The sequence below is a fragment of the Alligator mississippiensis genome, chromosome 5 (genome assembly GCF_030867095.1).
Source record: "Alligator mississippiensis isolate rAllMis1 chromosome 5, rAllMis1, whole genome shotgun sequence".
Taxonomy (NCBI): Eukaryota; Metazoa; Chordata; order Crocodylia; family Alligatoridae; genus Alligator; species Alligator mississippiensis.
This window is the reverse complement of record NC_081828.1, coordinates 160,826,512-160,839,229: the sequence shown is the minus strand read 5'-3', so window position 1 is coordinate 160,839,229 and position 12,718 is coordinate 160,826,512. Positions and strand designations below refer to the sequence as shown.

The window sequence follows — 12,718 nt, the reverse complement described above, 5'->3', positions numbered from 1 at the left end:
AAATATAGTAAGGTAGCTGAAGGACTTCTATAGACAACGATGGATTCCTGTTGTGCCAAGTCAACTGTTTTGATTTTTTTTTTTTTTTTTGCTAAATATTATCCCCTCACCCCTTCTTGAATCCCCCTTTTTATTATTTTAACTAAGCTGTTCTGATAGTCTTTTGCTGTTATTGTTAACCAGTTAGATATCTGGATTCCTTCAGGCAGTTCTAGTCTCTTATTTCACTTCTATCACTTTGTTTTCGTAATAACTAAAAATCTGATTTTAGAGTATATTTTAATCTAATAAAAACCAAGATGCCAGATACTGATTTTTCTAACCAAACTGAAGGTGGTAAGAAGACAAATATGTAAACTGATAATTAGAAACAATAAATCTTTCATCTGCCTCCAGGAGGAGGACAAAAATTGAACGTAGTTGGCTAGGATAAGACTTTTAGCAATAAATATTTTTAAACTTTCTCTGTGATAGATGCATTATACTTAACCATATGTCATGACATTTAAAAAAAAAAAAAAGAGAGAGAGAGAACATTTTGGTTTGCAATACTCATAGCTAACTAGAGCACTAGAAGATTTCACCTGAGCCCTTCTACAATCTTGATTCCTCCATGATTTTCTCAGAAATTTAATACTCTGGTGGGAGAAAGAGGAGCTCAGCTGAGTGGAGGACAGAAACAACGAATTGCTATTGCCCGCGCCCTGGCAAGGAATCCCAAGATCCTCCTTCTGGATGAAGCCACATCTGCTCTGGATACTCAGAGTGAATCCATAGTGCAGACTGCTCTTGATAAGGTAGGGGTCATCTTGATAAAGTTCCTAGCCAGCAGAAGGAAACACAACAACCAGATAGCATATGTTTTTTCAGGGCACCTTCCCACTGGTTTGAAGCAAGGCTTTAAATGAGGGCATTGGTACTAATGGGGATATATGTTTGTTTTAGTGTTATGAAGTTGCTATGAAAATTAATCACAATCCCTTTAAGCAATTATGAGATTTTTTTTTTCTCATGGTCTTTTCATTATACTGTACACAGGCTGGATGTTACTCAGTGAATGAGCAGCTGTGCCATATTTATTTTATGCTTATCACTTAGTGTACTGTCCCAGCACCTATTTATACTTACCTGCTATGTTTAGGTCTCCAATTCAAGGTCCCTATGACCTGATTTTTGAGAGAACTGTTTGTCATTCATTTGTTCAAAGCGCAGCTCCTACTGACTTCAGCTGCATCTGCGAGCACTCCTTCCTCGCCCCACTCCACAAAATAGACTAAATAATTTTTAATTGGTTACATAGAAAAAGAGGGGTACAGAGTTAACAACTCGCGATAAATTTTGTTGATGTAAATTGCCAAGCAGTTGCAAAGGCTTCTGTGGCATAGGCAAGATAGAATCCTTTTCTCTTCCTCAGTCCCTTGTCCCATTCACTGCACTCCCTCCAGCTTCTGCGACAGATGTGGCCTGGTTCCTACAGCAGACTGCTTTGATGCACATCTTGCTCATTCCATGAACACCATTCATCCTTCTCTTACTGCGTTTGGTTCCTGTGCCTGCCATTCTTATGTCCCTGGATGCAGGGACATATAATGATAGAAAAAGTTCTTCTCGACCCTTGCAGTCCCAGGTTGAAGAATGAGCACTCAGTTGCTCTGTGGGAATTGTGCAGTGACAATTAGTATGCTCGCAGGAGCTACAACAGGATGAAGCATATTCATTACAGGCTAAATCTTCAGATAATGTAACTGCCAAGCTCTAAAAAAAAATGAACTGAATTGTTTATAAATTTAGCTAGTTTTATATAGATTGTAATAGGGATAGCAACCTCCCCCCCGCCATCTGACATCAGCAGGACTTGTCCCACCCCTCCAGATGTCAAGTTCCTACTCTAAAGGATGAAAGTTCTGGACTCTTTCAACTAAATAGCTGTGGAAAATGTATAATATAAATAAAGCAACCAGGTACTTCTTTAAATGTTAGTAGTAATAGCATTAGTTTTAGTATTAGTTGTTTATAAATTTCTTTATAATAAAACTGAAAATAGGTCTTCTATTAGGCATCTTTAATTATAGACATTGGTATCCGTACTCCTGTTAATACGGTTTCCCTTGTCACAATACATGTGGATTCTATAATCGGAAATGCATGCATGACCATTATTTTCATGAATGCAGTTAAGTATAAGAGGTTGCAGGGTTTTTAGAATGGAATGTTCTGTGTCATCTGCTCGTTGTCAACTTAATTCAATTTAAAAGTAAAACTTCTTGTGTTTTTGTTTTGTTCTATTTTGTTTTATGTTGTTTTCCCTAAGGCTAGGGCTGGACGTACCACCATTGTGATAGCTCACAGGCTCTCAACAATCAGGAATGCTGATATTATTGCTGGGTTTGAGAAAGGCATGCTCGTTGAACAGGGAACACATAATGAACTCATGGCACAGAAGGGAGTCTACTATTCTCTTGTAATGCAGCAGGTAATGATATGTGATTGAGAGCTACTGACTTAAGTGCTTCAGATTTACTGCCTATTGCAGCTCAAGAAAATCAGCTCTATAATATCTCTTTGATGTAATTGCTGACACATGCAGTTCTGCACTCAAACTGCTGGGCCATTTTCACCCTGTAGTTCCTGCCAGTTTTCTAGCTGATTTGAAAGTTGATCATTCAGTCTTGTTTATGAGCCTGAAGTAATTGTTCTTCACCTGTACCAGTGCTTCATATTTATGTGGTATAATACATCAAAAACATAACTGATTTACAGAGGTGGAATAAATTATTAGTGTCTATTCACAGAACTATTGGATCAGAAATTTGACTGAGAAATAAAGATAGGGGGAGAAGCATACAGAGCCAAGTTTCCTGATGTCTAAATTGGACCTGTAACATTTTACACAAGCAGAGAAGTCAGCCCACAGAAATCAGGAGGTGAACATAGCCATGCGACCAAACATTTATTTTTATTTGTTCCCAACAAGCATTATAATTAATTCCCTTTGCTACTAACTGTCTTGCGATGGTGTATAACCATTCCTTGGTTGTCACTAGGGTCATTATGAAAATGTTCATGGTGATGAGATGTCAGAAGGAGACGAAGAGACAGAAGATGACGACTATGAGGAAGCAGATTTAAATGAAATTGGACAACAGAATTTGACTGAATGTGGTAGCTTTGAAAAATTAGGAATCATTGAAAAAGGAAGCATTCATAAGAGATCCAGCAGGCATAAGAGCAGGGAACGCTCTTCTAAGAAAAAGTATTCTGAAAAGAAGAAGAAAACAAAGGAGAGAGAGGTTAGTGCTAAAATTCCATTCAAAGGTTTAGCGCTAACTTGTGAGAACAAGATAAAGCTGGTTAGGGGCCTATTTTCTGTTTTTGTTTTTTCATGCCTTCAGCCATGCCACCTTTGTTATGACCCTGTCATCTGCAACATTAATCTAAGTGAATACTTAAATTGAGAGTCTTCAGGGCATTCACAGGTTTAACATATCAGTGTAATTTCTTGACACCTTCTGAATCCGACAGTCGGCCTTGTATTAAAAAGTGTTGTGCAGTTAAGTTCATCTTTGTTGATGTAAAACTTCTTGTCATAATATGAAGGTGTTAATTCTGGTGTCCTGGCCAACCTGTGACTCAAATAACTAAATTCCACTGCCTAAAACAATTGCAGTACACTTTGCTTCCTGATGTGAATTGTTAACACTTCTGTGCAGTTTTTTCTGGTGGATTACATGATCCTTATATCCTTATGAGATCTAGTTTGCAAAGCATTTTGGGATGAAAAGTGCTATATAAATGCAAGCTATTATCATTAATACAAGTATTAGACACAAACTAAACTGAGAAAACAGATTTTTAAAAATCTGCACTTTTGAAATGTAACCTAAATTAAAACAACAGAAAAGGTTTTTTGTTTTGGTTTTTTTTTCCCCATCAGCCAGGTCCGTCAGTATATGCTTTAATAGATCCAGTTTCTAAAGTCCTTCTAAAGTGTACAGTCAAATTATTCACATCTCTGTATCAAGTTGCTGGGAGGAAAAGCAGTGGAAACTTTTTCAGTGGACTTCAGATCTTCTAGTGTAAAAGGTCAAGAATAAAAGCTTAGGGGTAAAGCCTGGATCCACTGACATCCATGGGAGATTTGCCATTGGCTTAAGTTAGGCTAGTAATAAGATGTTTTCTTATTGAATATAATTTTAGAATCCATAACACACCTACCCTCATTATACCATACCCTACTGGTACAGTCTTGGTATATATTGCATAAAAATACACCAGTCCAGAATTCACTTTTTGTCTATTTCTTATAACTGCATTCAGTCTTCTCAGAGGAAGTAGTGGGTGGAAATATTCATGTCTTCAGCATTCATTGTGTTTACAGTAAAGTGAAAAATTATTTATGCAGCCATTCAAATTTATTTCAGAAAATTCAACATGTTTTTATGGTTGAAGTGTAGCCACACTTTTCAGTGTCTGAAACCCAGAAAAATAAACCAGGAACCAATAGCAACTGATTTTTTTTTTTTTTAATCTCATTTAATACTGTATATCAGTCCCTATGTTTTCATTACTCCCTTTCCTGAACTTCCTCAAAGTCATGATCAGTGCAATAGCTCAGTGAAGCTGAATTGAGCTTGCCTGTATTTTTCAAAAGAGATGTAGGCTACTTATTGTTTCATATGCCTTTTCTGTGCTTCTGGTAATGATGCAAAGACTATATTTTGTAAAACAAGAAACAGGCTAATTGACATAACTATACCCAATTGTACTATTGCCAACCCACTAACATTTAGTTGAGACTGAACTAGACTGATCTTTTTGTGCTCTGAACAGTGAGACTTTTTAGTTCCTTATAATGATTCATGTGTTAAAGTTGCCATTCACAGTGACTGATTCTATTTGACTTTTGTTGAACTATATAGACCCCTCTCCTCCATCACTCTGCCTTTTGTTAAATTTCTGCCTCCAGATTTTTTTGATGTTGCAATTGAAGTTTCAACAAGATGTAGAACTAGACTGATGTAAACCTCCAGTATATTTGCTCTTGTAGAAAGTGGGTATTTGAGGCTGGCATGAACTCTCTTTCAGCATTTGCAAGGCTATTTCATTACTTAGCAACTGATTTATCCCTGCTCTGTGGGCATTGTTATGTTCTAAAACTTTCAGTGAAAATTTGAATTTGGCCTCTCTCATGTAGGAAGAAAAACTCCCTGCTGTGCCTTACTCCAGAATTCTGGCTCTGAACAAGCCTGAGTGGTGGTATATATTGTCTGGCGTGATTGCTGCTGCCATCTCAGGGGGGGTCTATCCTGCCTTTGCTGTTATATTTGGAAAAATCATTGGGGTAAGTTCAGAGCTGTATAGTGAACTAATTGAAACAAAACACATATACAGAACTTTCAGTCCTGCTCTAACAGCAAGCCAATCCTCTCTATAGTGTCCCCATATGATGTTTCTTGCCTATTTGCCAGCCCCCCACACAGGAATCATTTCATTCTTTCAGGACAACAAACTACCTTCTTGTCCCTCAAGTCACTTCTTAAAACTTCCTGCCTTCACTTAATGCTGTATATACTTCCTGTCTTGTACCTGACTCAACATTGAAGTCACTCTGCTACAGGTTTGTCAGTACTTGGTATAGTTGTGAAACTTTACAATGAATGGGTGCTTTAATTACAGCAGCTGTGAGAGCTGCTCTAATTAAAGCACCTGTAGCATCTTGTGTATTCAATGTCTTATGTATTAATCAAGTTTGCTCCAATGCACTGTAATTACAGTGCATCAGAGCAGCATCTCTGCATGCCTTCAGGCACCCCATTATGGCTGGTAGGGGGGAATGCAGTCTCCCTTGAGATTCCTGTAGTGACTTGTTTGAAGTTACTAGGTGCTATTATGTTAGAGAATCAGTCTTGGGAGGATAGTTGGAGCCTGGAAGCTAGGGAAACTTCTTTTTTTAACTTCCAGCAAGAGAAGAGTGGTTAGAAGGAAGCTGGATGGTCTAACACATTATGCTTGAGACATGATTAACTTGACCTGGTGACCTGGCTACACATTTATTCAATAATGGCATGATAAAAGCAAGAATAAGCAACAAAGTTGTTATTCATATTGTTGTAAGTTCTTTGTTGCTGGTTCTTATGCCTTTAATTGAACATGCACCCAATACTCCGTCATGGGAGCACAGGGTACCTTCCCCACTACAATGTGGCTGGGAGCTCTGTCAGCTGAGGGGGCTCCCAGGCTTAGAAGCAATGATTGGCGATACAGGAAGTAGCCCAGGATCATAATCCCAGGTTCCCCCCGCATTGGTAGTGTGGCATGATGAGATCTGATGACGAACCCCACAATCCTGCCTCTTGCCGTGCACATGTGGCATGGGAGGAGATGCAGTTATTGGGATTGTGCATTAGATCCTATCGCACCTTCTTTTAAACATCTGTTGGTGGCCCCCTAGATGTTCAGGTAAAGCCACAATGGGATCTGATGCATGATTCACACAGTCACTCCTCCTGCCATGCCACACATGCATGGCAGGAGGCATGACTGTGGGATCCAGCATCAGTTCCAATCATGCTTTATTGCCAGTTCAGGGGGAGCCTGGGATTGTAATCCCAGTGCATGGAATGCTGCCTCTGCAGACCTTCTGAGCAGATGTGGCTTTCAGCTATAGGGCAGCACCTGATCACATGTTCAATTAATGACATTAAAAGAACAAGCCACAAAGTTATTCCACATTTTTTTGTGGAATAACTTTGTAGCTTATTCCTTGTTTTATCATGCCATTAATTGATTGAACATGTGGCTAGGTCACAATTTAAAGTGGGATTAACTGTTTAATCATGCCTTAAGTGTAATGTGTAGATGGGGCCTCAGTGGATATGGTGGAAGGCAGACAAGAATTAGTAAAGTCCCAGTGGAACTAGAGATGGAAAGGTAGCTGAGCAGAGGACCTGATAGAGAGCTGGGGCTGGAGAAAGAAGCAGGTAAAGTGCTAGCAGCTAAGAAGTGAATCATGGTTCAGGAGACAGGAAAGAGGTGAGAAAATGGGATACTAAGTAATTTCTCCAATGTTTTCTGAGCCAAAGTTGATTAATGTAACTGGTAATCAATGTCTGTGCACTTTAATTTTGTGATGTTCTTATATAGGCTTTTCAAGAAACAGACCCTGATAAGAGGAACAAAAACACTGTGGTGCTTTCTCTTATGTTTCTTGTGCTGGGAGTGATCACCTTAGTGACCCACATCATCCAAGTAAGCTTCACTAAATTGAAATGTCAGGTGTTTTTAGTTCTTTGTCATACTTCAGGTATAATGACAGTGACTGTAGTGAAGAGACAATATATTGTTCAAATCCTACAAAACTCCTGAATTGCCAGTCATCTTTTGGGATATGTTGTTTGTTTGGTTTTTTTTATCCTGATATCTATGTGTTTTACTATTAAAAATACGTGACCATATTTTTACTAGTATAAACCGGCTCTACTGAAGTCACTGAAAGATTGAAGTCCATTGGTTTAAAGGCTGGGAATTTGGCCCACATACATTTTGGTCAAGATTTTCAGTTCTTACTACAAGGCTATTATGGGGAATACAAAACAACTTGGCATTCGGTATATTTTATATAAATTCTTCCCAAATCAATACACTGAGGGACTCAAATGTGTAGTATGGAATAGAGAATCATTCTTGTCTGGATAATCAATTTCAGACAAACTTAGGTCAGTAATACCTGATATATGTTGCCTTCTGATAACATTCCAAAGCATTTGCATAACTGGGTAGATGAATAATTGATATAACATCATATTAACAGTGTGGTATTCCTAATATGATATTGTAGCCTACTGTATGAAATTGAACAGTTTGTTTTTTTTCCTGTCCCCCCCCCCCATTAACTCTCTTTAGGGATTCATGTTTGGAAAGTCTGGGGAAATCCTAACTATGAGATTACGTTCTTTCTCCTTCAAAGCATTGCTTCAACAGGTACAGATCACATTTTTGGGGTAGAGCAATTTGCAGCAAACATACAGACCAGATGGATTTTGCAAGCTGTTGTTACATAACATTATGCAAGCACTGGGTTCTAGGTGCAGTCTGTAAGGGCTGTTTAAGAGAGCCTGTTTTTCTACTGAAATTTTTAAAAATGCACAACTTGTATGTATGGAAAAGTACATGTGTTTTATTTTTTTACATATGTACATGTAAAAAAGAAAGAAGCAGACAAATTTTCCTATGGCGCTTTGAAAGTTGCCTTGTTCTGATGCTGTCTTTTTTTTTTTTTTTAAATAGCATCTTTTTGATCACAGTGAAGCATTTCTACAATCTGCATGTCTCTGTGTGTCATAAACCTAGGGCATTGGCACAGGTTACAATAAAACTGGTATAAAGGTACCTAAAACAAGAGCAGTCATAAGCTAATGGATGTTAAATCATTGTAAGTACCCTCTAAATGTTCTAAAGGTAAGCCACTCTCGAGGAGGTTTATCTTGGAAACATTTTACCCATGCCATTTCAGGGTATTATTTGAATGGTCAGAGGAGGTAAAACCCTTTCCTTCATTCCTCTAGCATCCCAGGATGCACACCTCCCAGCCCTCTATCCCTTGCTACCCTCCGAGACTAGTGGTTCCCCATCACCACCCCCTTACCACTGACAGCAACTGTTCTGAGCTTAATTTCAGAGACCCTGGAACCAAGAAAGCCTGTTTCCCCCAGCCACCTGGTCTGATTGTGGGAAGCTCAATTTCAGCCTGAGCACAGAGCCCTAGGGAGGCTGCTTCTCCACGGCTCAGCTCTCTGGTCAAGCCTCCCTCTAAGCACAGAGCAGCTATGCAGCTGCATCAACTTGAGGCTGAGCTCAGAGCCCTGAGGAGGCAGCCTTCCCCAGGCTCTGTGATTGGGCTGCAGCGGATGTGCCTGCTCCAGGAAAAGAGCAGCTTAACGACTGCAGAACTCTGGAGCCAGGGAAAGTATGCTTTCCCTAGCCCCATGGTCTCACCACTAGGGCCAAGACAGCTCCTCTCACCCCCAATCCAGCCTGTACAAATGCTGCTGCCCTAACCCCACTCCAACTTAATCCCAGTTCACTGGGACACATGCAAGATTTTAGTCCTTTACTTTTTACATCTTTTTCACTTCTTTCCTCTTTATTTCTATCCCTGACTCACTTCAAACAGCTTTTTCAAGATTTTTTCCCCTCCTACCCTCTGCTCTGGCTGGGCTTTTTTTGGAAGTGGTGGGAGGGCCACATGTGGGTTTTTCTGCCTCCCAGCTATGTGCTGCTCTTCTCCTTCCTCTCCTGCCATAGGGGAGGAATAGTGTCCTGGCTCCCGTCCACTCCCCTGCCCTCCAGCCCTCTAATCAGGTCATGCAAGTCAAGTCAGGTCAACATGAATCCTTCATCTGAGACCGCTCTAAAAATGCCGTAATGTTATGTCATCTCAACATTCCACTGATTTCTGACATTACACAGGTAGCCTGTGCCAAAGCTCTTAGGTTAGCAAAACAGAGTCTCCCTTTGTTCCAGGTGAGCATGATGCAAATGTTTAGATATATATATTTGGGTCTATTTGCTAGATGTTGTGATAACAGGTATAACTTCTCCATGAATTTTCCTTGTTGCTAAGATTTCATAGATTTCATGGACTTCGTGTATTTCATAGACATTAGGGCTGGAAGGGACCTCGTAAGATCATTGGGTCCAGCCCCCTGCCCAAGGGGCAGGAAGTCAGCTAGAGTCAAAGGATCCCAGCAAAATAAGCATCCAAATATTTCTTAAAAGTGTCCAGAGTAGGTGCTTGCACCATCTCTGTGGGGAGTCTATTCCAGGCCTTGGGGGGTTTGGATAGTAAAGAAGCTTTTTCCTTATGTACATCCTAAAACAAGTCTTGCAGCAGTTTGTGACCTTTTGGACCTTGTCATCCCCTGGGGTGCTCTGGTGAGCACGTGTTCCCCCATATCCTTATGCACATCCCTTATGTACTTATAGGCTGCCACCAACTCACCCCTGAACCAGCGCTTCTCCAGGCTGAAGAGTCCCGTACCTCGCAGCCTCTCTTCATAAGGCCTGTTCTCTTGTCCTCTGATTATGTGTGTGGATCTCTTCTGGATTCTTTCAAACTTCTCCATGAATTGGCCTCCTGAATTGTGGAGCCCAGAATTGGATGCAGTACTCCAGCTGTAGCCTCATCAAGGCCGAGTACAGCAGGAGGACATCCTGCGTCTTGCTTGAGATGCATCAGTAGATGCAAGCCAGAATTGAGTTCACTTTGCCAGCTGTAGTATCACATTGGCTCATTCATCTTGTGGTCAATCATGACCCCCAAGTCTCTCTTAGTTGTGGTGCTAGCTAGTGTAGCATTGCCAAGCCTATAAGTGTGATGCTGTGGGGTTTTTTTTTCCCCAGAGGTGGAGCACCTTGCATTTCTCTGTATTAAATGCCATCAGGTTTTCATCCTTCCACCTTGCAAGTCCTATCAAGGTCAACCTGGATCACCAGCCTATCCTCAAGTATAGATACTCTTCCCCAAAGTTTGGTGTCATCAGTGAACTTGGCCAGTCTGCTTCTGACACCAGAGTCCAGATCATTTATAAAGACATTAGTAGGTCAGGCATTAATAGGACCCCCCCCCCCCCCCAGACAGTGTGATCAGCCATGGGGGGGGGGGTGGAGTGCCTCAAGAAGGACCCACGTATCTCAAGAGGCACCAGGCGCCCATGGAGTACAGGTCTGAAAGCAGCCCTTTAGGGACACCACTGGACACTGAGTGCCATTCGGTTCCATCAACTACTACTCTCTGGGTCCAACCTCGGAGCCAGTTCCCCAGCCATTGGACTGTACTGTAGCCGAGGCCTCAGTTGCCCAAATTTCCATGACAGCATCATGGGACACCAGGTCAAAGTCTTTTTAAAGTCCAAATATATGATATCAACCTCTTCCCTTTTGTCCAGGTGATATGTCACCTGGTCATAGAAGGAAAGGAGATTTGTCTGGCAAGACCTATCCACAACAAACCCGTGCCGGATGTCCCTGAGATTGTTGCCTTCTGTTAGCCTTTCAAGAATGGTTTCTTTGATAATTTGTTCTAAAATCTTCCCAGGGATTGAGGTCAAACTGATTGGCCTGTAGTTTCCTGAATCTTCTTTCCTCCATTTCTTGAAGATAGGCACCACACTGGCCCTCTTCCAATCTTCAGGTACTTCACCCAAGCACTATGAGTTCTTAAATATGCTTGCCAGTAGGCTGCACTATGATGTCTGCCAGTTCCTTTACCACTTGGGTGCAGTCTATCTGGACCAGCTGGGTGTCCAGCCTTTAAAGGTGCTCCGTCACAAGGTCTATGCCAATGGTGGGCATATATTCACCCTCACCCTGGTCATCCTGCATCATGTTAGGCAGGGTGCCCCCTTTGGGCTGGTGGAAAAACTGATTCAAAGTAATCATGAAGCAGATTTGCTTTTTCCTGGCTGTTGGTTGTCAGTTTCCCCAGTTGGTTTAGCAGGGGTCCAATGTTGCCCTTGTTTTTCTTCTGACTCCCCATGTATCTGAAGAAGGACTTTTTATTGTCCTTGATTCATGTCCAGTTTAAGTTCGATTGCAGCCTTGGCTTTTGTAGTTTGTTCCCTATAGGTATGGACCAGTGCAGAATACCCTTCCTTAGTGCTATTTCCTGTCTTCCATCCTTTGTAGGCCTCTTCTTAGATGCAGAAGGTTCATGAGTTCCCTGTTGAGCCAAGGGGGTTGCTGAGCCCATTTACCACCTTTCCTATGGGTTGGAATGGATTTCCCTTGTGCTTCTAGGATCGCTTCCTTAAGAAGCAACCATTCGTCGTGAACTCATCTCCTTGTCAAATCATGGCCTCTCAGGACCTCAAGAACAAGCCTTCTGAGCTTATGAAAGTCATCTTTCCTAAAGCTGAGGACTACTGCATTGAGCTGACTTGCCAGCCTTGCAATAGATGGTGAAAGTGATCAACTTGTGGTCATTGTTACCCAACTTCCCTTCGATTCTTAGGTTGCTGATTAGACCATCCCCTTTGGCCAGTCAAGGTCCAGCAGTGCCTCACTGCTTCTTGGGCCATAAACTTCTTCAGACAGGTAGAGCTCATCCACACGTCAGGAAGCTTTGAGACCGAACAGATTTGGCTGAATGCTCTTTCCATGAGACATCTGGATAGTTGAAGTCTCCCATGACAACCATGCACCAAGAGCATGCAGCCTCAGCCAGTTGTCTGGTGAATTTATGGTCAAGCTCTTGTGTCAGATTTGGAGGCCTGTAGTAGACTCCTACCATTGTTTCCCCTTGGCCACGTTCCCCTCAGATTCTAATCCAGAGGGTCTCCAGTCTTCTTCCTTGGGTGCTAATCTTAGCTTGTAGGGACGTGTAGCTCTCCTTCACAGAGAGAGCTACATCCCCACCTCCTTTTTTCAGCACAAGCTGTCCTGTACAGGACATAGCTATTTATACCCATAGTCCAGTCATAGGAGGAGTCCCACCAGGTCTCTGTTATACCTATGAGATCATAGTCATTTTTGTTTAGCAGAAGAACCAGTTCCTCCTGTTTATTCCCCAAACTCCTGGCATTAGTGTACAGGCAAGCAAGTATGCCGTTGGAATCCCTAGGCTTCCTTGCACTCATGGAGAAGCTCTGTTCATGGGCTGGGGTAGGAGTGGATTCCCTTGAACATCCTAACCTGCTGATTTTGCAGTTGATGCTTGGTG

At 41.5% G+C, this 12,718-nt stretch overlaps 1 protein-coding gene across 3 annotated transcripts in view; it reads left to right on the top strand.

The window, feature by feature from the left end:
- The window catches only part of LOC102564067 (ATP-dependent translocase ABCB1), a 49,150-nt gene that overhangs the window by 20,198 nt on the left and 16,234 nt on the right, over positions 1 to 12,718 (top strand). For 2 of the 3 annotated variants that reach the window (XM_014603045.3, XM_019498034.2), the window contains 6 exons: positions 627 to 797; positions 2,312 to 2,473; positions 3,045 to 3,290; positions 5,195 to 5,341; positions 7,144 to 7,248; positions 7,903 to 7,980. In XM_014603045.3, the coding sequence (XP_014458531.1) occupies positions 627 to 797; positions 2,312 to 2,473; positions 3,045 to 3,290; positions 5,195 to 5,341; positions 7,144 to 7,248; positions 7,903 to 7,980 (909 nt within the window). The remainder of the gene's footprint in view (positions 1 to 626; positions 798 to 2,311; positions 2,474 to 3,044; positions 3,291 to 5,194; positions 5,342 to 7,143; positions 7,249 to 7,902; positions 7,981 to 12,718) is intronic. The other variant, XM_019498032.2, reaches the window with a different exon arrangement.